This window comes from Dendropsophus ebraccatus, chromosome 7 (genome assembly GCF_027789765.1).
Source record: "Dendropsophus ebraccatus isolate aDenEbr1 chromosome 7, aDenEbr1.pat, whole genome shotgun sequence".
Taxonomy (NCBI): domain Eukaryota; kingdom Metazoa; phylum Chordata; class Amphibia; order Anura; family Hylidae; genus Dendropsophus; species Dendropsophus ebraccatus.
In genome coordinates, this window is record NC_091460.1 from 1,706,741 (window position 1) to 1,734,283 (window position 27,543).

Below are 27,543 nucleotides of genomic sequence, written 5' to 3' on the forward strand. Positions count from 1 at the left end.
TGGAGTACAGTGACCTCATTGTCATGTTCAAGAAACCAGTCTGAGATGATTCTAGCTTTATGACATGGCGCATTATCCTGCTGAAAGTAGCCATCAGATGTTGGGTACATTGTGGTCATAAAGGGATGGACATGGTCAGCAACAATACTCAGGTAGGCTGTGGCGTTGCAACCATGCTCAATTGGTACCAAGGGGCCCAAAGAGTGCCAAGAAAATATTCCCCACACCATGACACCACCACCACCAGCCTGAACCGTTGATACAAGGCAGGATGGATCCATGCTTTCATGTTGTTGACGCCAAATTCTGACCCTACCATCCGAATGTCGCAGCAGAAATCGAGACTCATCAGACCAGGCAACGTTTTTCCAATCTTCTACTGTCCAATTTCGATGAGCTTGTGCAAATTGTAGCCTCAGTTTCCTGTTCTTAGCTGAGCGGAGTGGCACCCGGTGTGGTCTTCTGCTGTTGTAGCCCATCTGCCTCAAAGTTGGCCGTACTGTGCGTTCAGAGATGCTCTTCTGCCTACCTTGGTTGTAACGGTTGGCTATTTGAGTCACTGTTGCTTTTCTATCAGCTTGAACCAGTCTGCCCATTCTCCTCTGACCTCTGGCATCAACAAGGCATTTCCGCCCACAGAACTGCAGCTCACTGGATGTTTTTTCTTTTTCGGACCATTCTCTGTAAACCCTAGAGATGGTTGTGCGTGAAAATCCCAGTAGATCAGCAGTTTCTGAAATACTCAGACCAGCCCTTCTGGCACCGACAACCATGCCACGTTCAAAGGCACTCAAATCACCTTTCTTCCCCATACTGATGCTCGGTTTGAACTGCAGGAGATTGTCTTGACCATGTCTACATGCCTAAATGCACTGAGTTGCCGCCATGTGATTGGCTGATTAGAAATTAAGTGGTAACGTGCAGTTGGACAGGTGTACCTAATAAAGTGGCCGGTGAGTGTATACTGTTCCTGTAGCCCACTAAGGGCACCTGATATATACTGTTCCAGTAGCCCAGTAAGGGCCCCTGATATATACTGTTCCAGTAGCCCACTAAGGGCACCTGATATATACTGTTCCTGTAGCCCACTAAGGGCACATTATACATACTGTTTCAGTAGCCCACTAAGGGCACCTGATATATACTGTTCCAGTAGCCCACTAAGGGCACCTGATATATACTGTTCCTGTAGCCCACTAAGGGCACGTTATACATACTGTTTCAGTAGCCCACTAAGGGCACCTGATATATACTGTTCCAGTAGCCCACTAAGGGCACCTGATATATACTGTTCCAGTAGCCCACTAAGGGCACTTGATATATACTGTTCCAGTAGCCCAGTAAAAGGCATGTGATACATACTGTTTCAGTAACGTTCGTACAGCATGACACGTGATACTTGCGAATAACGTGACGCTCTACTGACGCACATTGTAATCATGTATGTAACGCTGCGCAAGAAATACGAATGAAATGTGTGAACATTGCCATAAATGTTCATAAAGCGTTGCAAATATTTTTCCTTCAACTGCGGAGAGTGGCATTATACTGCGATTTTGGGGTGTTGGGTGCACCCAGGCATGCTCCCCCTAATGTCCCAGTGTCATTCCGGAGGTGTTGGCATCGTTTAGGGAGGTTTCATTGGGGACTTGGTGACCTCCAAGTGGTCAAAATTGGATTTCCAAGTGGCGAGAATTTTTTTTTCCCATAGACTATAATAGGATCGAATATTCGTTCAGTGCCTACTCGATTCGAATTCTTGAAAGTCGAATGTTTCACTACTCACTCATCTCTAGTATTCACCCAAAAGTTCCCATAATCCGGGATTTGCATCCAATTTATCATTTGCAACTTTTTAAGAAGTCTTAAAAACTGGTGCGGGTCTCCGCCTGGTCGGTACCGGGTGAATATACTTGTGCAATTTTTACATTTTTGTGACTAAGTGACAAGTGCTACATGTTAATAAATCAGTCACAAGATAATGAAACAAATATCCACCAATCCCCATTAGAAGAGTCACACACATTACACTCCTTAGTAAATGTCCCCCTAATTCTTGTAATGAAACAATCCACAAATCACAGCGGATCCTCATTGACAAAGAGGAACTGATATCCAGGACATAGCTATAAAAACACAGTGCTTTATAGCACCTTTTATGTCTTTTACTGAACACGTTCGGTAAACATCAATGGTGTAGAGAGACAGACTACATGTTATCGGCTAATGTGTTTTCCCTTAGTCCATCAGCAGCACAATAATAGGTATTCTTGCACCTGTGTGCTAGCAGGACATAAAGGTATTTATAAAAGTAAAAAGTTAATTAAAACACAGGTGACAAGCACCGCCCCCTATAGAGACCACATCTATGGTATATACAGTAAAGATAAAAATAATATACAGGGAGGGAAGCTTGTGCTCCTCATGGACTAAGGGGAAACACATTAGCAAATAAAATGTAGTCTTCCCTATCGTCCTATCAGCGGCACAACAATGGGGATTTAGCACTTATTACCCCTACGGGCAGGGCCGTATTACCAGCTGCTGCTGCCCCCAGCGCTAAACCTGAAGACGCCCCCATCTTCACTCACCAATCAGCATGATTTTTTTTCTAAACATCATATTGATATCTGATCAGTCTTAGGCCGTGTTCTCACATTTACTGTATGTCACCACATGCAGCCGAAACCAGACCCTCATGTGGTAACCAATAGGCGTATGGCCAATAATATATAATATAGTATAATGACTAAATAACATTGCCACACCAGACCTGAGCAATACCACCATACCCCCCTCCCTCGAAAAGAGACCAGATTTATTACAAAGTCTGAACAGGAGGTGGGAGACAAAAAAAAAGTTGTTTCCTTCCCCCTGCTCCCTGGTGCTACCCCTTTGCAAGGTGCCTAGTGGTAAATACGGCCCTAACTACGGGAGGACATCATGCTACACAGAATCCGTTAAAAATCTGTCTCCACCAAAGGAAAAGATCTAACACAATAGTGGCCGACAAAGCTCCTTGGGTGGAACCAAGAGGCAGCTTAATAAATATGTTCCAAGGGCACCAAGATCTGTTTGTCCAAGTCGCCGCCACCTCCTGTGTAGAGAGGGCCTTAGTAAACTCTGGAAGGTCCATGTCCTGAATTGTATAGGACATATTGTTTGTCCAAGTCGCCGCCACCTCTCGCGTAGAGAGGGCCTTAGTAAACTCTGAAAGGTCCATGTTCTGAATTGTATAGGACATATTGTTTGTCCAAGTCGCTGCCACCTCCCATGTAGAGAGGGCCATAGTAAACTCTGGAGGGTCCATGGTCTAAATTGTCTACGACTCGCAGGTCCATCTCAAAGTTGTGGGCTTAGACGCCTTCTTCCCTTCATTCTTACCCATAAAGGAGACCAGTTTTGTGTCATTCTGAAGGATTCTGTCCTTTGGAGATAAAACTTGAAGCATCTCACCACATCCAACTTTCCGATATGAGCATCCTGAGATGATTCATCCGCATTAAGGACTGGAACTCTGATAACCTGATAGAAATGAGAAAAAGCCGGAACCTCAGGAGAAAAGGTCAGTAAGAATCTGAGTAAGACTTTATATGGAAGGATGTAGGGTTCTTCTTCCAAGGAAAAGGCCTGATGTTCTGCCACTCTTTGTGGAAATTACCGCTCATAAAAAAAAAAGTTGTTTTTAACGTTAGGCGTGGATGAGATACTACCATTAGAGGTTTAAAGGTCAATCCCAAAGACACACTGGCTTGGAGATCCTAGAACGGAGGCGAGTGGTGGAGTGGTTGCCTTCATAAATTCTTCTGTCTGCAGATGTTACTTCCGTAGAAAGAATGATGGAACAGCCAACTGTTCCCTAAGGGCGCAGGGTGTAAGCCCCATATCCTATCCATCCAGAAGAAGGTCTAGAATTATAGGAATAGAAGGATTAAGAGGGTGGATAAGCTTGGTATTGCACCAAGTCTGGAAGATCTTCCTCACTCTGGCATATGATTTGTTCGTCGCGTCACTCTTTGAGTGAGAGCCTATCCAACAACTTGTCAGAAAGACCCTAGGACAGGTGAACATCCACAGTGTCCAATTCAGAGACTTCAGATCTGGACAGAGCTGCGCGCCCTGAGACAACAGGTTCTGCATAGGTGGAAGCCTCCAGTAAACCCCTCCACTCATCTTGGGCCACATGGGAATTACGGCTATGACATTGGCCTGATCCTGTCCTACCTTCATGAATACTCTCTGTATCATTGAGGTTGGAGGAAACACATAGGCCACATAGGAAATTCCATGTAATTGTTGTGGCAACCACAGCCTATGGTTTGTCTGCTGGATAAATTGAGCATAACCTAACTGACCTGGAAATTCCGGTCACCTAAAGGTCGATCTCCCCACTTGGATATTATCTGAGAGAATATTTTGTAGTTCAGGACCGATTCCCCTGGAATTTGTCAGATTCCTGCTGCGGCGATCGGCTACGGTATTCTGAATTCCCTTTATGGAGACAACTGAATTTTCTGTCCAGTTCGAGATCTTTGCCACTTCTGAAAGAAGGACTATCGACTACAGACGCCATAGTGTCTCTTCTCAGCTTTACCGCTTGTCCCCAAAGTTGTAGAGAAAAATATTCAAGATGGCTCCCAACTCCCTTTGATTTGAGGATAGAGACGTTTCTGACAATGACCAATTTCTTCAGACCTTCTGTGCTTGGAGGTGGGCTCCCCAACAGGAGCCAGATACGTCTGTGGTTAGAATTTTCCAGCTAAGTTCCTGGAGGGCCATCCTTGACTGTTGACCACCACTCAGTCAGGGATCTTCTTGCCTTCCCGAACAGGCAGATGTTTCTGTTGAATTTGTAGGTTCTTTGATTCCATACCTGTAGTACTTCTATCTGAAGAGTCCTCACATGGTACAAGGCCCCAGGTATCGCTGCTGCGCGGGAGGAGAACAGGCCTAGAAACTTAATTAAGGTTCTAAACAAAACACAACAAGGTCCTTTCAGGAACTCGCATCCTTCCTGGATCCTCAATTTCCTCTCCCGGTAAAGGAAAGAGCCTCATTTGATAGTCCACTATAAAACTGAGGAATCTCTAGACAGTCTCTGCGACAAGATTTTACTTTTCCCAATTGATTATCCAACCCAGAAGAGAACTTGCGTCCAGCAGATTCTGGACAAGAACTAGTCTATATAGCAGTAAGTGATAGTATAGGGGACTCCGACTGAGGGCAGGACAGAGCAGCATATGCCGATTTCTTAAGTAGGGCGCCAACCATAAGCTCCACCCCCTTTGGGCGGAACTGATGCATCCAGTAATATAGCTGTCAAACCTTAAAGGGAACCTGGCACCTGGGGGAGAACCTATCCTACCTCTGGATAAAGATCATATACTGACCCCTCCTGCCAGTCTAACCACTGAGAAATCACCGCCCGCTCGTCTATGGGCTCAACATCCAATTGAGCTGAGCCAGATGTCCATAGGAAATCACTGCTCCAGTATTGGAAGGGTCACAGATACTAGTGGAGACCACAGGGGGCAGTACTGAAGGGGTCACAGATACTAGTGGAGACCACAGGGGGCAGTATTGGATGGGCCACAGATACTAGTGGAGACCACAGAGGTTACAGATACTAGTGGAGACCACAGGGAGCAGTACTGAAGGGGTCACAGATACTAGTGGAGACCACAGGGGGCAGTATTGGAGGAGTCACAGATACTAGTGGAGACCACAGGGGGCAGTATTGAAGAGGTCACAGATACTAGTGGAGACCACAGGGGGCAGTATTGGAACGGTCACAGATACTAGTGGAGACCACAGGGGGCAGTACTGAAAGGGTCACAGGGGGCAGTATTGGATGGGTCACAGATATTAGTGGAGACCACAGGGGACAGTATTGGAGGAGTCACAGTTACTAGTGGAGACCACAGGGGGCAGTATTGAAGAGGTCACAGATACTAGTGGAGACCACAGGGGGCAGTATTGGAGAGGTCACAAATACTAGTGGAGACCACAGGGGGCAGTATTGGAGGGGTCACAGTTACTAGTGAAGACCACAGGGGGCAGTATTGGAGAGGTCACAGTTACTAGTGAAGACCACAGGGGGCAGTATTGGAGAGGTCACAAATACTAGTGGAGACCACAGGGGGCAGTATTGGGGAGGTCACAGTTACTAGTGAAGACCACAGGGGGCAGTATTGGAACGGTCACAGATACTAGTGGAGACCACAGGGGGCAGTATTGGAGAGGTCACAAATACTAGTGGAGACCACAGGGGGCAGTATTGGAGGGGTCACAGTTACTAGTGAAGACCACAGGGGGCAGTATTGGAGAGGTCACAGTTACTAGTGAAGACCACAGGGGGCAGTATTGGAGAGGTCACAGATACTAGTGGAGACCACAGGGGGCAGTATTGGATGGGTCACAGATACTAGTGGAGACCACAGGGGGCAGTATTGGATGGGTCACAGATACTAGTGGAGACCACAGGGGGCAGTATTGGAGGGGAAACAGATATTAGTGGAAATCACAAGGGGCAGTATTAAAGGGGTCACAAATACTAGTGGAGACCACAGGGGGCAGTATTGGAGAGGTCACAGATACTAGTGGAGACCACAGGGGGCAGTATTGGAGGGGACACAGTTACTAGTGGAGACCACAGGGGGCAGTATTGGAGGGGACACAGGGGGCAGTATTGGAGAGGTCACAGATACTAGTGGAGACCACAGGGGGCAGTATTGGAGGGGACACAGGGGGCAGTATTGGAGAGGTCACAGATACTAGTGGAGACCACGGGGCAGTATCAGATGGGTCACAGATACTAGTGGAGACCACAGGGGGCAGTATTGGAGGGGACACAGGGGGCAGTATTGGAGAGGTCACAGATACTAGTGGAGACCACGGGGCAGTATCAGATGGGTCACAGATACTAGTGGACAGCACAGTGTAACCTATTTAGCTGTGTTATTGCTCCTGTCACTTTGTGTCTGACAATACGGCGACCACAGCTCTCCTGGGTGATTTTAACCCTCAAACATCTTCAGTTCACAAATAATTGTCGTGAACATTAATTTGACGTCCGTTGAGCAATGTCGCTGTTTATTAGGCAGCTATCATTCCTTTGACTTCAACTATAATTCAGTAATGACGGACACTATTATTTTTTTAAACGCGGATGCCTTTCTTTCTTTTTTTACACAGTGTGAACATAGTCCGAGGGCGTCTTGCACAAAAATTATTTTCACGCATTCGCCTAGCATACGAATGATTAATCTGCACCTAAAAGTTTAGAAATCCATTCTGTGAACATGAGCTCTAAGGACCAGATATGGCGGCTTGTTGCAATGCAATCACAGCAAGACAATGCGTTATATTTACTGTCAGATTCCTCTTCTGGTTCCTGGCAGTGTCCCCGTGTCACGGTACACTACTCCAGACACCGTACTTCCTTAACCAACCCTTGACTCAGCCTATACTTGCTTCCCTGTGGGTCTCTGCAGAGGGCTGTCCCTAGACTACCCAGGCTATCTAAAGCCTGCCACAGTACTGTAATCTCTGGGACCCCACCCTTATCTGCCTGGGACTCCTGCCTAAGCTAGAAGTATGCCCACCCACTGCGTAAGACTATAGGATATACCCCACTCAGGTATCCTGCAGCTGAGCCAATATATTGTTATACCCACAGTAGACTGTAATACTAAATATAACCAGGTTTCATCAACAGGACAACACAGCAGCTATTAAACTAAAGATTTAATATGACAGAGCAACAGTGCATAGAAGTTACAAAAGGACAATACAAAGGAAGGTAAATAAAAGGGGATACATAAAAAGACTAAGGCCCTATTACACCAACAGATCTGACGACAGATTATCTGCCAAAGATTTGAGGCCAAACCCAGGAGTGGATTTGAAAAGAGGAGAAATCCCAGTCTTTCCTTTATGACCTGTTCTCTGTTTATAGTCAGTCCCTGGGTTTGGCTTCAAATCTTTGGCAGATAATCTGTCGTCAGATCTGTTGGTGTAATAGTACCCTTACTCACGTCCCTAAAAGATGTGAGGTAGGTGTTCCTGCCAGTGGAGCTTGGCTTTCAGTTGTTGGTATAGTCCATAATCCAGGGAGCTGTGAAATGATGGTATGGGCTCCACACACAGACTCTCCCCTCCCAATACTCACTGGGTCTTTAATACATGTGCTGGGGAGACCACCCCCTCTATTACCTTCCCCAATCACCTCAAGTTACCTGGGTTCTCCTACTGCCCTACAGCCAATCCCTTTGGTGACCGGAGTCGGTAGGTAATAAACCCTAACTGAGTTCTTGAGGACAAAGGCAATATGGAGACTATCAATCCTATAATCCTCCACTAGTTTGGCTCATCCTTAAGATAGGATGTGAGCCTAGCAGGGGGTCATTAACCAGCCAGCACACTGAAGGTTCTCACTTAACCCTTTAGCAACAGGGAAACAATATAGAAGAAAACAGAAAGATACATAGCATACATCATTGTTGTCACACCCCGGATCGGCGATTGTTTCAGTAAAGTCTGCAGCAACCTGAAGCAATCAAGCAAAGATAACATAGATCGATGCAATACATATGTACTGCATTAATCCCTATGAACATTCATGGTATTGCGTATAGGAGTCCCCTGGTGGAGATGGGAAGAACAATTACAAATAAGTGTAAAAAAATATATATATATTTTCATAAATAAAATATCCTTTCCCATAATAAAATTTTTAATCACCCTTTTTTCCTATCTTCTATTCATATAACCATGTAAGATAAAAACTAACAAAATTATTTTTGAATAACTGGATGTAAAATAAAAAATAATTTATTTTTTTTCTGAGCAAAACCATGGCTTCTCTCGTGTGAAGTCATTCAAGTAAAATATAAAATTGATCTGCAAAACATTTCCCACCATCTAAACATGAATACAGATTTTCTCCTGTGCGTTGCTTTAGCCTAAACATGCTTTATTTATCTGCAAAACATTTACCACAATCTGAGCATGACTGTGGCTTCTCTCCTCTGTGAACTCTCTGATGTGTACCAAGATTTGATTTATCTGCAAAACCTTTCCCACACTCTGAACATGTATATGGCTTCTCACCTGTGTGAATTCTCTCATGCCTAACGAGATGTGATTTATCTGTAAAACATTTCCTACATTCAGAACACGAAAACGGCTTCTCTCCTGTGTGACTTCTCTCATGTCTGGCAAGATCAGATTTTCTTACAAAACATTTGTCACATTCTGGACATGAAAATGTTTTCTCTCCTCTGTGAATTCTTTCATGTGTAAGAAGATTTGACTTATCTGTAAAGCACTTCCCACATTCTGAGCATGAATACGGCTTCTCTCCTGTGTGTCTTCTCTCATGTGCAACCAGCCTTGATTTCTCTGTAAAACCTTTTCCACACTCTGAACATGAATATGGCTTCTCTCCAGTGTGATTTCTTTCATGTACAACAAGATTTGACTTATATATAAAGCATTTACCACACTCTAAACATGAAAACGGCTTCTCTCCTGTGTGAGTTCTTTCATGTGTAATAAGATTTGATTTACATTTAAAACATTTCCCACATTCTGAACATGAATATGGCTTCTTTACAGTGTGAATTTTTCTGTGTGTTAAAAGATCTGATCTTCTTGCAAACTGTTTTCTACAATCGGCACAGTGAAGCCCCTTCTCCTCTTTCCGACCCGTCCTTGTGGTAGCGGTGTGTGATTGGTCAGGAGAAGGTTCCTCATGGTCAGGAGGATTATATGATAGATCTGTAGTGTGACGTCCTGGATGTACAGTAAGGGGGAGGAGGGCTTCTCCTGAGGAGTGCTGCTCCGCACCTTCATCCTCTTCTTTATAGATCAGCGATAACACGATGTTCTCCTCAGAGTCTTTGCTGGAATTTTCTGTTTGGCAAAAAGATTTTTGAGGTTTTTTTAAACCACAAAAACAACAGATTTATAACATTTCTATAAGACGGAAGAAGCGACGAGAAATCGAGCCGGGAGACTTCTATACACCGACACTCTAAGTTAACCCAGCAGATTCAGATGATGTTATAAAGTGTACGACGACCGATATATGACATGTGGGCAACCGGAAGGCGGCATTGCTGAGCCATGCTCCATCTGCTCCCACTGTATAAAGTTATAACCTGGTCGCCACCTACACAAGGGATATAGAAGCCAGAGGACACTCAATGCCCATGGGTCGCCTCAGGCTGTCACTATAGAGATCTCCTCTGCATTGGACACAGGAGAGCGTAGGACCAGAGCCCAGCAGTCCGCTGCCACCATGTCTGTCATCACTGAGAGCAACCCGGTGTATACCGACACAAACCAGCCAGAGACGGAACATGTTACTGGGTTGTACCAGACCCGAAGGCCATATATAATAATATATATCCTGTAATATTAACCCATTGTGCAATGCAGGTTATCCCCATATACTGCCCCCCCCTGGAGCACTAGAGAGAGCCACAGTGATGGAACCAGCTAGGACTTTCTTCACTGTCCCATTACAACAGGATGGCATCACCATTATCCCATCTCCTCCCGACAGACAAGTGTCCTACACTAGATATACATACAGCGCCTGGGTCACCTCCCTCACTATACATAACACAGAGGGTCACAGGGAGCCCCCCTTATATCCCTGTATAACTTCATCCTCCCCTACCTGGTATAGCAGCTGCCGGCGCCTCCTCCTCCTTCACCTCACTCATACACGGGGGATCGCCCCTCATCCTCTCTTCTTCAGCTTCATCCTCCACTTTAATATTAGTCACCTGATCTCCCCCCTGATGGGACATATAGAACAATTCAGTACAATCCAGCAGACAGGAGGGAAAATCTAACACATCAACATAAGAAACCAGCAACATGTATCTATCAGCCTCATCACATCTATGAGTGCAGGAGCAACAACCACCAGCACCGGGGGGCGCTATAGAGATATAGTGCTATAGCATCAGCCTCATCTACCTGCTGATTGTCTGCTGGGACATTTCCCTCTGGACAGTCCTGGGAATACAGAGGACGGGGACACCTCTCTGGTGGATTCCTGTCACTGCCTCCATCTGTAGGGAACACACAGGGAGCCAATCCATTATACACTGCTACATGTCATTAGGAGGAGGAGGAGGAGGAGGATGGGGGGAGGAGGAGGAGGGGAGGAGGAGGATGGGGGGAGGAGGAGGATGGGAGGAGGAGGATGATCTAGGGGCCCCTCCCCCTGCTCTCTAGCATCAGGAAGGTCTCCTCTTACCTTGTGCTGTGAGGCCGGGCGGCTGATCCTCCATCATGAGCGGCTGCTCCCCCCGGTACAGATCCTTGTGTCCTTCTACATACTCCCACTCCTCCATGGAGAAATAGACGGCCACATCCTGACACCTTATAGGAACCTGACACACACAATGATCACACAGTCATCCCCCCCAGCCTGCTGCCTCCTGGATTACTCTATCATCTCCCAGCATTCCCCAGTGTCACCTCTCCAGTCAGCAGCTCAGTCATCCTGTGGGTGAGTTCTAGGATCTTCTGCTCATGTATCAGTGATGGAGGCTCCGTGATGGGGCCCCGGGCCCTGCTCCGCCCTCCTGACTCCTGGGGGAAGGCCACACCCTCCCCCCATGTCTTCTTCACTATGGTGTAATCCTGGGGATGGAGAGAGACAATGAGGGGACTGAGCCCAGTATTCCTGCCACCTCCTCACTACAAAGAGGAGATTGTCCCCCTGTATAGAGCTCTAGTGAGGAGGAGGAGGAGGAGACACATCTGGACTACTGGGGTCAGTGCTGGAGACCACCGCACCTACAGAGAGGAGACCAGATCCAGAACATAGAGCGGGGGAGGGAGGGAGGGGCCAAAGAGCCCAGACAACAATGGTGGAAATCTAGAGAAGTTACCTCTCCGGTCAGCAGGCGGATGATCTCCAAGGTGACGTGTAATATTCTCTTACTGATCTCATTCCTGTCCTTCTCCATCCTTGGGGGGTCATTCAGGAGGAGGAGCGTCTGGGGGAGAAGAGGAGACAACTGGAGCACAAGAAGGGGCTAGTCCTGCCGGGGCCTTTATGTCACAGCCAGGGGCCCCAAACCATACAGGGGCCAAAGCATATGTAACATCCCTCCTCCTGTAAGCTTACCTTACTGCTGGGGTCACACACTGATAGTAACACAATGTAACATCCCTCCTCCTGTAAGCTTACCTTACTGCTGGGGTCACACACTGATTAGTAAGACAATGTAACATCCCTCCTCCTGTAAGCTTACCTTACTGCTGGGGGGGGTCACACTGATAGTAACACAATGTAACACCCCTCCTCCTGTAAGCTTACCTTACTGCTGGGGTCACACTGATAGTAACACAATGTAACATCCCTCCTCCTGTAAGCTTACCTTACTGCTGGGGGGTCACACACTGATAGTAACACAATGTAACATCCCTCCTCCTGTAAGCTTACCTTACTGCTGGGGGGGTCACACTGATAGTAACACAATGTAACATCCCTCCTCCTGTAAGCTTACCTTACTGCTGGGGTCACACACTGATAGTAACACAATGTAACATCCCTCCTCCTGTAAGCTTACCTTACTGCTGGGGGGTCACACTGATAGTAACACAATGTAACACCCCTCCTCCTGTAAGCTTACCTTACTGCTGGGGGGTCACACTGATAGTAACACAATGTAACATCCCTCCTCCTGTAAGCTTACCTTACTGCTGGGGTCACACTGATAGTAACACAATGTAACATCCCTCCTCCTGTAAGCTTACCTTACTGCTGGGGTCACACACTGATAGTAACACAAAGTAACATCTCTCCTCCTGTAAGCTTACCCTACTGCTGGGGTCACACTGATAGTAACACAATGTAACATCCCTCCTGTAAGCTTACCTTACTGCTGGGGGGTCACACACTGATAGTAACACAATGTAACACCCCTCCTCCTGTAAGCTTACCTTACTGCTGGGGTCACACTGATAGTAACACAATGTAACATCCCTTCTCCTGTAAGCTTACCTTACTGCTGGGGTCACACACTGATAGTAACACAATGTAACACCCCTCCTCCTGTAAGCTTACCTTACTGCTGGGTCACACACTGATAGTAACACAATGTAACATCCCTCCTCCTGTAAGCTTACCTTACTGCTGGGGGGTCACACTGATAGTAACACAATGTAACATCCCTCCTCCTGTAAGCTTACCTTACTGCTGGAGGTCACACTGATAGTAACACAATGTAACACCCCTCCTCCTGTAAGCTTACCTTACTGCTGGGGGGTCACACTGATAGTAACACAATGTAACATCCCTCCTCCTGTAAGCTTACCTTACTGCTGGGGTCACACTGATAGTAACACAATGTAACATCCCTCCTCCTGTAAGCTTACCTTACTGCTGGGGTCACACACTGATAGTAACACAATGTAACATCCCTCCTGTAAGCTTACCTTACTGCTGGGGGGTCACACACTGATAGTAACACAATGTAACACCCCTCCTCCTGTAAGCTTACCTTACTGCTGGGTCACACACTGATAGTAACACAATGTAACATCCCTCCTCCTGTAAGCTTACCTTACTGCTGGGGGGTCACATTGATAGTAACACAATGTAACATCCCTCCTCCTGTAAGCTTACCTTACTGCTGGGGGGTCACACTGATAGTAACACAATGTAACACCCCTCCTCCTGTAAGCTTACCTTACTGCTGGGGGGTCACACTGATAGTAACACAATGTAACATCCCTCCTCCTGTAAGCTTACCTTACTGCTGGGGGGTCACACTGATAGTAACACAATGTAACACCCCTCCTCCTGTAAGCTTACCTTACTGCTGGGGGGTCACACTGATAGTAACACAATGTAACATCCCTCCTCCTGTAAGCTTACCTTACTGCTGGGGTCACACTGATAGTAACACAATGTAACATCCCTCCTCCTGTAAGCTTACCTTACTGCTGGGGTCACACACTGATAGTAACACAATGTAACACCCCTCCTCCTGTAAGCTTACCTTACTGCTGGGGGGTCACACACTGATAGTAACACAATGTAACATCCCTCCTCCTGTAAGCTTACCTTACTGCTGGGGTCACACACTGATAGTAACACAATGTAACACCCCTCCTCCTGTAAGCTTACCTTACTGCTGGGGGGGTCACACACTGATAGTAACACAATGTAACATCCCTCCTGTAAGCTTACCTTACTGCTGGGGTCACACACTGATAGTAACACAATGTAACATCCCTCCTGTAAGCTTACCTTACTGCTGGGGTCACACACTGATAGTAACACAATGTAACATCCCTCCTCCTGTAAGCTTACCTTACTGCTGGGGGGTCACACACTGATAGTAACACAATGTAACATCCCTCCTCCTGTAAGCTTACCTTACTGCTGGGGTCACACACTGATAGTAACACAATGTAACATCCCTCCTCCTGTAAGCTTACCTTACTGCTGGGGTCACACACTGATAGTAACACAAAGTAACATCTCTCCTCCTGTAAGCTTACCCTACTGCTGGGGTCACACTGATAGTAACACAATGTAACATCCCTCCTGTAAGCTTACCTTACTGCTGGGGGGTCACACACTGATAGTAACACAATGTAACACCCCTCCTCCTGTAAGCTTACCTTACTGCTGGGGTCACACTGATAGTAACACAATGTAACATCCCTTCTCCTGTAAGCTTACCTTACTGCTGGGGTCACACACTGATAGTAACACAATGTAACACCCCTCCTCCTGTAAGCTTACCTTACTGCTGGGTCACACACTGATAGTAACACAATGTAACATCCCTCCTCCTGTAAGCTTACCTTACTGCTGGGGGGTCACACTGATAGTAACACAATGTAACATCCCTCCTCCTGTAAGCTTACCTTACTGCTGGGGGGTCACACTGATAGTAACACAATGTAACACCCCTCCTCCTGTAAGCTTACCTTACTGCTGGGGGGTCACACTGATAGTAACACAATGTAACATCCCTCCTCCTGTAAGCTTACCTTACTGCTGGGGTCACACTGATAGTAACACAATGTAACATCCCTCCTCCTGTAAGCTTACCTTACTGCTGGGGTCACACACTGATAGTAACACAATGTAACATCCCTCCTGTAAGCTTACCTTACTGCTGGGGGGTCACACACTGATAGTAACACAATGTAACACCCCTCCTCCTGTAAGCTTACCTTACTGCTGGGTCACACACTGATAGTAACACAATGTAACATCCCTCCTCCTGTAAGCTTACCTTACTGCTGGGGGGTCACATTGATAGTAACACAATGTAACATCCCTCCTCCTGTAAGCTTACCTTACTGCTGGGGGGTCACACTGATAGTAACACAATGTAACACCCCTCCTCCTGTAAGCTTACCTTACTGCTGGGGGGTCACACTGATAGTAACACAATGTAACATCCCTCCTCCTGTAAGCTTACCTTACTGCTGGGGTCACACTGATAGTAACACAATGTAACATCCCTCCTCCTGTAAGCTTACCTTACTGCTGGGGTCACACACTGATAGTAACACAATGTAACATCCCTCCTGTAAGCTTACCTTACTGCTGGGGGGTCACACACTGATAGTAACACAATGTAACACCCCTCCTCCTGTAAGCTTACCTTACTGCTGGGGGGTCACACTGATAGTAACACAATGTAACATCCCTCCTCCTGTAAGCTTACCTTACTGCTGGGGGGTCACACTGATAGTAACACAATGTAACACCCCTCCTCCTGTAAGCTTACCTTACTGCTGGGGGGTCACACTGATAGTAACACAATGTAACATCCCTCCTCCTGTAAGCTTACCTTACTGCTGGGGTCACACTGATAGTAACACAATGTAACATCCCTCCTCCTGTAAGCTTACCTTACTGCTGGGGTCACACACTGATAGTAACACAATGTAACAACCCTCCTCCTGTAAGCTTACCTTACTGCTGGGGGGTCACACACTGATAGTAACACAATGTAACATCCCTCCTCCTGTAAGCTTACCTTACTGCTGGGGTCACACACTGATAGTAACACAATGTAACACCCCTCCTCCTGTAAGCTTACCTTACTGCTGGGGGGTCACACACTGATAGTAACACAATGTAACATCCCTCCTGTAAGCTTACCTTACTGCTGGGGTCACACACTGATAGTAACACAATGTAACATCCCTCCTGTAAGCTTACCTTACTGCTGGGGTCACACACTGATAGTAACACAATGTAACATCCCTCCTCCTGTAAGCTTACCTTACTGCTGGGGGGTCACACACTGATAGTAACACAATGTAACATCCCTCCTCCTGTAAGCTTACCTTACTGCTGGGGTCACACACTGATAGTAACACAATGTAACACCCCTCCTCCTGTAAGCTTACCTTACTGCTGGGGGGTCACACTGATAGTAACACAATGTAACATCCCTCCTCCTGTAAGCTTACCTTACTGCTGGGGTCACACTGATAGTAACACAATGTAACATCCCTCCTCCTGTAAGCTTACCTTACTGCTGGGGTCACACACTGATAGTAACACAATGTAACATCCCTCCTGTAAGCTTACCTTACTGCTGGGGGGTCACACACTGATAGTAACACAATGTAACACCCCTCCTCCTGTAAGCTTACCTTACTGCTGGGGGGTCACACTGATAGTAACACAATGTAACATCCCTCCTCCTGTAAGCTTACCTTACTGCTGGGGGGTCACACTGATAGTAACACAATGTAACACCCCTCCTCCTGTAAGCTTACCTTACTGCTGGGGGGTCACACTGATAGTAACACAATGTAACATCCCTCCTCCTGTAAGCTTACCTTACTGCTGGGGTCACACTGATAGTAACACAATGTAACATCCCTCCTCCTGTAAGCTTACCTTACTGCTGGGGTCACACACTGATAGTAACACAATGTAACACCCCTCCTCCTGTAAGCTTACCTTACTGCTGGGGGGTCACACACTGATAGTAACACAATGTAACATCCCTCCTCCTGTAAGCTTACCTTACTGCTGGGGTCACACACTGATAGTAACACAATGTAACACCCCTCCTCCTGTAAGCTTACCTTACTGCTGGGGGGGTCACACACTGATAGTAACACAATGTAACATCCCTCCTGTAAGCTTACCTTACTGCTGGGGTCACACACTGATAGTAACACAATGTAACATCCCTCCTGTAAGCTTACCTTACTGCTGGGGTCACACACTGATAGTAACACAATGTAACATCCCTCCTCCTGTAAGCTTACCTTACTGCTGGGGGTCACACACTGATAGTAACACAATGTAACATCCCTCCTCCTGTAAGCTTACCTTACTGCTGGGGTCACACACTGATAGTAACACAATGTAACACCCCTCCTCCTGTAAGCTTACCTTACTGCTGGGGAGTCACAGTATATGTAACATACAGAACAGTAAGAGCTTCTCAGAGTCGTCACCACAGGGATTATAGGAGATGCCAACAGCAATATATATGAGGAACAACAAAGCAACACAATGTAACAAACCTCCTCATATAAACTTACTTCAGTTTCTGTGTTTCCTCCTTAGTGCTGAGCCCCGCCCGCTCCTGTCACATGATCACAGGTCCTTCAGCACGGTCTCTTCTCTTCAGCACTGCTGAGCTCCCCCCCACATGTACTGATCACATGATTGTGACATCATCACTGCTTTTACACCACCAGCATCTCCCAGATACAGAGCAGCTCCTGGTCGGGCAGTCACTGCTGTTGTGTTGTTTGTGGAGATCTCTGCTCCTCAGTGTGTGACCCCGGCAGTAAGGTAAGCTTACAGGAGAAGGGATGTTACATTGTGTTACTATCAGTGTGACCCCCCAGCAGTAAGGTAAGCTTACAGGAGGAGGGATGTTACATTGTGTTACTATCAGTGTGACCCCCCAGCAGTAAGGTAAGCTTACAGGAGGAGGGGTGTTACATTGTGTTACTATCAGTGTGTGACCCCCCCAGCAGTAAGGTAAGCTTACAGGAGGAGGGGTGTTACATTGTGTTACTATCAGTGTGTGACCCCCCCAGCAGTAAGGTAAGCTTACAGGAGGAGGGGTGTTACATTGTGTTACTATCAGTGTGTGACCCCCCCAGCAGTAAGGTAAGCTTACAGGAGGAGGGATGTTACATTGTGTTACTATCAGTGTGTGACCCCAGCAGTAAGGTAAGCTTACAGGAGGAGGGATGTTACATTGTGTTACTATCAGTGTGTGACCCCAGCAGTAAGGTAAGCTTACAGGAGGAGGGGTGTTACATTGTGTTACTATCAGTGTGTGACCCCAGCAGTAAGGTAAGCTTACAGGAGGAGGGATGTTACATTGTGTTACTATCAGTGTGACCCCCCCCAGCAGTAAGGTAAGCTTACAGGAGGAGGGATGTTACATTGTGTTACTATCAGTGTGTGACCCCAGCAGTAAGGTAAGCTTACAGGAGGAGGGATGTTACATTGTGTTACTATCAGTGTGACCCCCCAGCAGTAAGGTAAGCTTACAGGAGGAGGGATGTTACATTGTGTTACTATCAGTGTGTGACCCCCCCAGCAGTAAGGTAAGCTTACAGGAGGAGGGATGTTACATTGTGTTACTATCAGTGTGTGACCCCAGCAGTAAGGTAAGCTTACAGGAGGAGGGATGTTACATTGTGTTACTATCAGTGTGACCCCAGCAGTAAGGTAAGCTTACAGGAGGAGGGATGTTACATTGTGTTACTATCAGTGTGTGACCGCTCAGCAGTAAGGTAAGCTTACAGGAGGAGGGGTGTTACATTGTGTTACTATCAGTGTGTGACCCCAGCAGTAAGGTAAGCTTACAGGAGGAGGGGTGTTACATTGTGTTACTATCAGTGTGTGACCCCAGCAGTAAGGTAAGCTTACAGGAGGAGGGGTGTTACATTGTGTTACTATCAGTGTGTGACCCCAGCAGTAAGGTAAGCTTACAGGAGGAGGGGTGTTACATTGTGTTACTATCAGTGTGACCCCAGCAGTAAGGTAAGCTTACAGGAGGAGAGATGTTACATTGTGTTACTATCAGTGTGACCCCAGCAGTAAGGTAAGCTTACAGGAGGGATGTTACATTGTGTTACTATCAGTGTGTGACCCCAGCAGTAAGGTAAGCTTACAGGAGGAGGGGTGTTACATTGTGTTACTATCAGTGTGTGACCCCAGCAGTAAGGTAAGCTTACAGGAGGAGGGATGTTACATTGTGTTACTATCAGTGTGTGACCCCAGCAGTAAGGTAAGCTTACAGGAGGAGGGATGTTACATTGTGTTACTATCAGTGTGTGACCCCAGCAGTAAGGTAAGCTTACAGGAGGAGGGATGTTACATTGTGTTACTATCAGTGTGACCCCCCAGCAGTAAGGTAAGCTTACAGGAGGAGGGATGTTACCTTGTGTTACTATCAGTGTGACCCCCCCCCCCAGCAGTAAGGTAAGCTTACAGGAGGAGGGATGTTACATTGTGTTACTATCAGTGTGTGACCCCCCCAGCAGTAAGGTAAGCTTACAGGAGGAGGGATGTTACATTGTGTTACTATCAGTGTGACCCCCCAGCAGTAAGGTAAGCTTACAGGAGGAGGGATGTTACATTGTGTTACTATCAGTGTGACCCCCCCCCAGCAGTAAGGTAAGCTTACAGGAGGAGGGGTGTTACATTGTGTTACTATCAGTGTGACCCCAGCAGTAAGGTAAGCTTACAGGAGGAGGGATGTTACATTGTGTTACTATCAGTGTGACCCCCCAGCAGTAAGGTAAGCTTACAGGAGGAGGGATGTTACATTGTGTTACTATCAGTGTGACCCCAGCAGTAAGGTAAGCTTACAGGAGGAGGGGTGTTACATTGTGTTACTATCAGTGTGACCCCCCCAGCAGTAAGGTAAGCTTACAGGAGGAGGGATGTTACATTGTGTTACTATCAGTGTGACCCCAGCAGTAAGGTAAGCTTACAGGAGTAGGGATGTTATATATGCTGTGGCCCCTGTATGGTTTGGGGCCCCTGGCTGTGACATAAAGGTCCCGGAAGGACTAGACCCTCATTGTGCTCCAATTGTCTTTTCTTTTCCTGGCGTCCATTTTGTGTCTGATTATAACAGGAGAATTCCACAATGATCTTGTACAGGTGTGTAATACAGGAACTCGGCATGTGATTGGTGTAAGGGGATACTGGGGGGTATATGAGGGTACAAAGACGGGCAACTAAACTAATAAGGGGAATGGAGCATCTTAGTTATGAGGAGAGATTAAAAGAATTACATTTGTTTAGTCTGGAGAAGAGACGTTTAAGGGGAGATATGATTAACTTATTTAAATATATAAATGGCCCCTACAGGAAATACGGGGAAAAGATGTTCCAGGTAAAACCCCCTCAAAGGACAAGAGGGCACTGCCTCCGCCTGGAGAAAAAAAGGTTCAATCTCCGGAGGCGACAAGCCTTCTTTACCATGAGAACTGTGAATCTGTGGAACAGTCACCACAGGATCTGGTCACAGCAACAACAGTAGAGGGCTTCAAAACAGGGCTAGACAAGTTCTTAGACCAAAATAATATAGATGCATATGTATAGAACCTATCACCCCTCCCCCTTCCCTGTATGTATAGAACCTATCACCCCTCCCCCTACCCTGTATGTATAGAACCTATCACCCCTCCCCCTTCCCTGTATGTATAGAACCTATCACCCCTCCCCCTTCCCTGTATGTATAGAACCTATCACCCCTCCCCCTTCCCTGTATCCATCCCCTCCTTGGTTGAACTTGATGGACATGTGTCTTTTTTCAACCGTATTAACTATGTTTAACTATATAAGTAGCCTTAATTGTCAGTAACATTATTGCGAGTAACATAATTTGTGTTTTCCTTAAATATTTTCTTTTTTGCCTAAAAAATTTCTGGTCTCTCTTCACCTTATGTTTTTTTTTTCTTGGCTTTTTTTTTATTGCTTCTTTTGTTTTGTTTTCCTGTGATGTCAGTGTAAAGTCTATAGGTCAGTGTTTCTCAACTCCAGTGCTCAAGACCCACCAACAGGTGATGTTTTGAGGATTTCCTTAGTATTTCGCAGGTGATATAATTATGCTCAGTAAATCAGGTATTTTCACAGATATTGGTGGGTCTTGAGGACTGGAGTTGAGAAACACTGCTATAGGTAGTCACAGATATGCATGAAGCGCCTTAATTACTCTATATGCTTTATTGTGTGTAGCCAGCAGATGGAGCCAGAGTACTATGTAACCTAATGCTCTTCTATGTCACCACACCACAAATAGGTGTGTAAATTGTGTGGCCTGGCTCTATTACCAATATCCTGTGTAACCCCTTGGTTGTTGTTTCTTTGTCTGTATAGTAACAAGTGATGTATGGGATTTTATATCAATAATTTTATTACATTTGTGCAATAAAGATGAATTGTTTCTCTACTTGATTGTGTGTTGAACAATTTGTAGGACATTTATGGCAGAATTAGTTCCATGGGCCAAGGAGGAGGAGATATGAGGGGATCAGGCAGCCTGGCAAACACTGGAGGAGGAACGCTATCCGAGATGTGGAACCTGTTAATGACACCCAACCAGGATAAATCCACCGATACATATCCTTGCATTTCACAGAGGGACAAGTCTCAAAGATAGTGAGGGAGTATGTAGTGTACCGCACCATCGTCCTCCCTGATCACTCTGTGCCATTCAACTATTGGAAGATAAGCTGGACACATGGCATGAGCTGGCGTTGTACGACTTGGAGGTGATGGACTCCCTTGCCGCTAGCGTCGTCAGGGAGGGTGTTAGCACTGCTGGATCTATCATCACCGATAAATGTACACACCTGACAGCTGATGCTTCTCAAGATGAATAAGGTGTGGATTTCATCAGACTTCTCCTTCAGAGCAAAGTAGCATACCATTAAGCCAACTGCCGGGTGTGTTACCATGTTCCTCCTCCTAACTAAGAGTCTTAATGTGCTGAAGAGAGAAATTTTTACCTCTGTCGCTACTAGGCTCTCGCCCTCAATTTTATACGGAGGTCACCACCAAACGTCATGACCTCCTAAGAATAGTGTCAGGTGTCATCCTCCCACCAATGTCTAATTTCAGTATCAAATCCAATATAAATTTAATGTCAAACCAAACAGGCAACGCGGTACAAAGTCAGGTAACAATCGGATAGTCAGAGGTCAGGCGGAGGGTCAGATAACAGTCAAATGAGCAGAGGGGTGAGGTACGGGGATTGCAGGAATAGACAGGGGGATCAGGGTTTGAACTTAAATAGCCAGTGCTGAGAGACTGGCTCAGCTTTCTTTTATGAGGATCAAGAGCCCGGTCAAGATCCCTATTGGACCGGTGCTCTGATCCTCCAGGTTCCAGACAGGCTGCGGACCCTTGAGATAGAACAACTCCTACCCCCACCTTGGATTGTTCACTTCAACTATGAAAGGACGCTCAAAATCCGGCTATATCAGCATCGGAGCCTCTGAAAAACACCACTTGAGCCTGTCAAATGCCAAGTTAGCGTCAGGGGTCCAAATAACCAGATCCGCACCCTTTTTGGTTAAATCGGAAAGAGATTTGGCAATGAGCGAGAAGCCCTTAATAAATTTCCGATAGTTGTTGGCGAAACCCAAGAACCTCTGCAGAGTCTTAAGGTTCTCAATGGCTTGGACCTCAAGAGGGTCAATACTAAACGAGTTAGAGGTGATGTTATAACCCAAAAATGAGACCTCCTGAACTCCAAATTGGCATTTAGACAGCTTGGCACACAACTGATTAGCTCTTAGAAGTTTCATGACAGTGTGGACATGCAAAATGTGAGAAGACCAGTCAGGGAAAAAAATTAAGATGTCATCAAGATACATCACTAAGAAGCGACGGTACTCGTGGAATACATCATTCACAAAGTTCTGGAAGACTGCTGGGACATTGCATAGTCCAAAGGGCATAACAAGGTATTCGAAATGCCCTTCAGGGGTATTGAAGGCAGTCTTCCATTCATCACCCTCCTTAAAGGGGTTGTCCGGGATTTTTCAATAAACTAGCATTGCATTGACCTCTGTGGGTGTTGCATATTCTACGTAGACTTCTATTTTTTATTTAGAGCGCTTACTGTGTTCTCAGGCTCAGTCACATGACTACTCTGCCTGTGTTTTCTTTACTTCCTGTGATGTCACGTTCTCTTTCTGTTTCCTGTTCCTGCCAGCGAGGGAACAGTGAGTCACCAGGTGGGTGGAGCTACGCATCCACCTTTCTTTAGCCACACCCTTATAGGAGGAGCTAACATATGAGCCCAGTTGAAACTGCAGCAGTAATGGCAGCATAACATGGAGGGGACCAGGAGCTGATAGTCATGCTGTGGGGGGCACAGAAGAAAAATGAGAAAAATTAAAGAAGCAAGCTGATTGGTTGCTATGGGCAACTGCCCCCCTGCTCCTCTGCACAGACTTTGATAAATCTTCCCCTATGTTTTTTTTTTTTACTTAGAATATTTTTTATTGAAAATTATGCAAAACAGTAAAGAAATACAGGCACGACACACCGATAGTTCACAGCATAAATACAAAATCATCATACAAGAAATAGCGATCTATTAAAAAAAAAAAAAAAACATATAGAAAAGCTCAGTGTCAAAGCCATATAACTGTTCAAAAATATGTGTATGTAGAAACCTAAAACCAGGGGAGGGGTAGGGAAAGCTACAACCACAAGACAAGTACATAGAGAAAGGGACGGAGAGGGAAAAAAGAAAAAACAGCTCTGAAAGCTATTATGGGATGCCCAATAATTGTCAGTAACTTGAAGGGCGTGTAAAGACATCCCACACATGACTATCTAGAGAAGGTGCAGGTGCTCCGGTCATGCAGTGTCTGTAAGCAAAAGAAGGAAGTTCTGTACCTCAAGAAAACTTAAAGGGAACCTGTCATCCCCCGTGACGGGTCAGAGCCTGGCCGACCCCCCGCTAGAGACCCTTATACTCACCTCGTTCCCAAAGATAACTCCTGGAGCCGGTCCAGGGACGGAGATATCACCGTGGGAAGTCCGGAGTCCGACGCTCATAGAGAATGAATGGAGCCGTCATTCTCTATGGGCGTCGGACTCATCTCAGCAGCGCGCGCTCCGGACTTCCCCCTGTGATATCTCCTTCCCGGGACCGGCTGAAGAAGTGGGACTTCGGGAAGGAGGTGAGTATAAGGGGCTCTAGCAAGAAGAGATCGGAGTAGGGGGAGGGGAAGCTTCCCTTATGTTTTTATTATTGTACCATTTCAGATGTACAGTGTGAGGGCAGAGCTGCTACTGTGTGTAATATGGAGAGGAGAGAGGAGACCTCACCTCATGTCAGTCACCGTTCTACCTATTGCTGAGGTAAACCTGCAGCAGAATCCTGGCTCATAGACCCCACACCCCTGTAGGATGGCTACTGTAGTGTATATGTAATAAAGGACTACAACTCCTAACATGTACATGTGTGCTGGGGCTTGTAGTCCTACAACAGATAAAAGATTCAGAAATTTGGTTTCTTGGATAATATAAGTAATTGGCCGACACTGAACCACCATGCTGCTCAAACGCTTGTAGTACTACAGACATTTCCTGCCTATAGGTAGAGGAGGAGGAGGAACTAGATTCTGGCAGGAGGGGGTGGAGCTATAGGCTTGCAGAGCTGTGATGTCACTGCTGACCCCTGTGACCTGGAAGTTCTTTACGTAAACATACAAACACAAATCCAAAAAGCAGCAGCAGAGGCTGACCTGGGACAGATTACAAATTATTCCCATGTCCAATAAGGAAAAAAATGTTGGACAACCTCTTTAATCCTTATTAAATTGTGTGCTCCCCGTAAATCAATTTTAGAAAACCACAATTTGGTTAAATAAATCAGGAATAAGGGGTAGAGGATGTTGGTTTTTTACAGTAATTTTTTTCAATTCCCGATAGTCAATACAAGGCCGAAGCCCATTGTCTTTTTTTTCCCCACAAAACAGAATCCCGCCCCTAAAGTAGAGGAGGAGGGGCGAATGTGACCTTTACGTAGACTCTCCTTTATGTACTCCTGCATGGCCTCCCTCTCAGGGCAGGACAAGTTAAATATTCGTCCCTTAGGATACCAGGTAAGAGATCAATGGAGCAATCATAGGGTCGATGGGGAGGTAACCCCCTCCACCGCACTCTCATCAGACACATCAGCATAGTCATTCAAAAACTCTGAAATCTCCCCCTCCCCAGGGGAACCTTTCACCAGCGACACAGTAACACAATGAGGACCGCACTTCGCCCCCCACTGAACCAGTTCCCTGCTGGACCAATTGAACACAGTTATCTGCTTCCAGCCAGGGCAACCCCAGGATAACATCAGAAGATAGATTGTTCATTAAGGAGAAAATCGAGGGTCTCCAAATGAACAGACCCCTCCTTAACTTGAAGGCGGGGGGTAATGAACCGCACATCCCCCTGAGCAAAGGGAGCAGAGTCTGCTTCAGTGACATTCACTGGACACCTGAGTCTCAGGGGGACATGCCTCTAAACCTGACCAAAACAAAGGATTAATAATTAACAGAGGACCCCAAATCCACCTGGGCGTACCCAGAAATACATCTATTCCCCAATACCAGAGAAATAGGCAGTAAAAGTTTCTTTTGAGCGAAGGTTACCTCGATTGTCACTCAGGCGCCTGGAGCTTTCTGGCGGTGGTTCCGGCCTGGAGGGACATTGCCGTACTCTATGTCCCGCATTCCTACAGTACAGGCAGAGGTTGTACTGTAAGCGATGTGCACATCTGGCCTTGGCATCGGTGGCGTCTTACTTGCATAGGTTCTTCCCGAGAGGGTGAGACCGGAGTGGAAGGTTTAGGGAAGGAGGTTGGAGACACAGAGGGTCTAGTGACTAGACCCTCTGTGTCTCCAACCTCCTTCCCTAAACCTTCCACTCCGGTCTCACCCTCTCGGGAAGAACCTATGCAAGTAGACGCCACCGCACTTTCCGGGAGGGGTGTAAGCTGTTTTTTTCGACTGCGTCCTTGTTCCTCCGGAGATGAGGCTCAGAGGGTGGTTATAGTTTTGTCCCGCCTCCAAGGGCCACCGCAGGAATGGGCATTCTCCCTGTCACCTGACCTACAATCAGTTGACTCTAGTCAGGTCTGGGGAACCCCTCTCCCTTTGTCGGTCCCTCAACCGTCGATCCACCCTAATGGCCAAGGTCATACTCTCCTCGAGGGTATCAGGGGTCGGGTAGGCCACTAACATGTCCTTTAGTTGGTCGCTCAGCCCGGCCCGGAATTAGAACCGGAAAGTGGAGTCGTTCCAAGTGGAAGAGCCGCTCCACTGTCAGAATTCTGAACAATAGTCCTCTACGGGACATTTATGGGTCATCATACAACAGGCCCAATGCGGAGAAAAATCGGTCAACTGATTGCAGGTCAGGGGAGTCAGGTGACAGGGAGAATGCCCATTCCTGCGGTGGCCCTTGGAGGCGGGACAAAACTATAACTACCCTCTGAGCCTCATCTCCGGAGGAACAAGGATGCAGTCGAAAAAAACAGCTTACACCCCTCCCGGAAAGTGCGGAAGCTTCTCCTGTCCACCTTGAACCTTCTTGGGGAGCTGGACGGGAGGCTCAGGAGGTGCCAGGGAGGTCATAGTAAGCTGACGGGCGGGGCAGTCTTCTTCTCCTGGACCCTCTCAGCCAACTCCTGCACCATGGTGTTGAGCTGCTGCATGTGGTCCACCATGGTGGTCATGGCGTCCATGGTTACCGTGAGGCAAAGCCAGCTGGCTGGCTTTTCTGTCAGGCGGGGGACGTAGGGACAAGACAAGACAGTGAGCCCACCCACTGTCCCTACCTACTTTCCTCAAATGTCCCTAGGTAGCCGCGGACAACCACAAAGACGTTCCCTGCACTAGTATAGGTGCAAACACGGAACAAGAGAGACGAACAAACACAAAGGAAAAGTCGATAAGCCAAAGTCCAAACCAAACAGGCAAAGCGGTACAAAGTCGGGTAACAATCGGATAGTAAGAGGTCAGGCAGAGGGTCCGATAACAGGTCAAAACAAGCAGAGGGATTAGGTATGGGGATCGCAGGAATAGACAGGGGGAGCTGGGAGACTTGCTCAGCTGTGGCAATAAAGGCTGGGAGAGTTCAGTGGTAACTCTTGCATTGCCAGAAGCTGAGAAGTAATCGGGTGTGTTAGAAGCAAAAACCATGCCCAGTTTACACCAGGCTACTGCACATTCCTGACAAATACTATATTGTTATTTATTCATCCCTACCTCAACAACACTGACATTTGAGTCACACCTGGCAAGAGGGTCACCGTCACTTTAATAATTTGCGTGCCATCTGCCTTCCATGGAAGTAGTAGCGGTTTCGCACACAGGATCGAGCAGTTCGGTAGCGGCGACTCTAATGGGAGTTTTTTTAATCTTCATTTTCAAATTCAATCAAAATTTTAATGTCAATATGTTTTCTCTCCTTATCTTCACGATGGCACCACAGGAGTTAACTGACCCCCTAGGGAAAGGAAA

General features: G+C 46.7%; 2 protein-coding genes across 3 annotated transcripts in view; one reads left to right on the plus strand and one right to left on the minus strand.

Moving 5' to 3' along the window:
• LOC138797150 (oocyte zinc finger protein XlCOF22-like) overlaps window positions 1-27,543 on the plus strand; it is a 483,239-nt gene that overhangs the window by 251,865 nt on the left and 203,831 nt on the right. The window lies entirely within an intron of this gene.
• Window positions 8,815-27,543, minus strand: part of LOC138797182 (oocyte zinc finger protein XlCOF7.1-like) — a 179,739-nt gene continuing 161,010 nt past the window's right edge. Inside the window, exon 4 of one of the 2 annotated variants that reach the window (XM_069977021.1) lies at window positions 8,815-9,661. In XM_069977021.1, the coding sequence (XP_069833122.1) occupies window positions 8,975-9,661 (687 nt within the window). In that variant the 3' untranslated portion in view covers window positions 8,815-8,974. The remainder of the gene's footprint in view (window positions 9,662-27,543) is intronic. The other variant, XM_069977022.1, reaches the window with a different exon arrangement.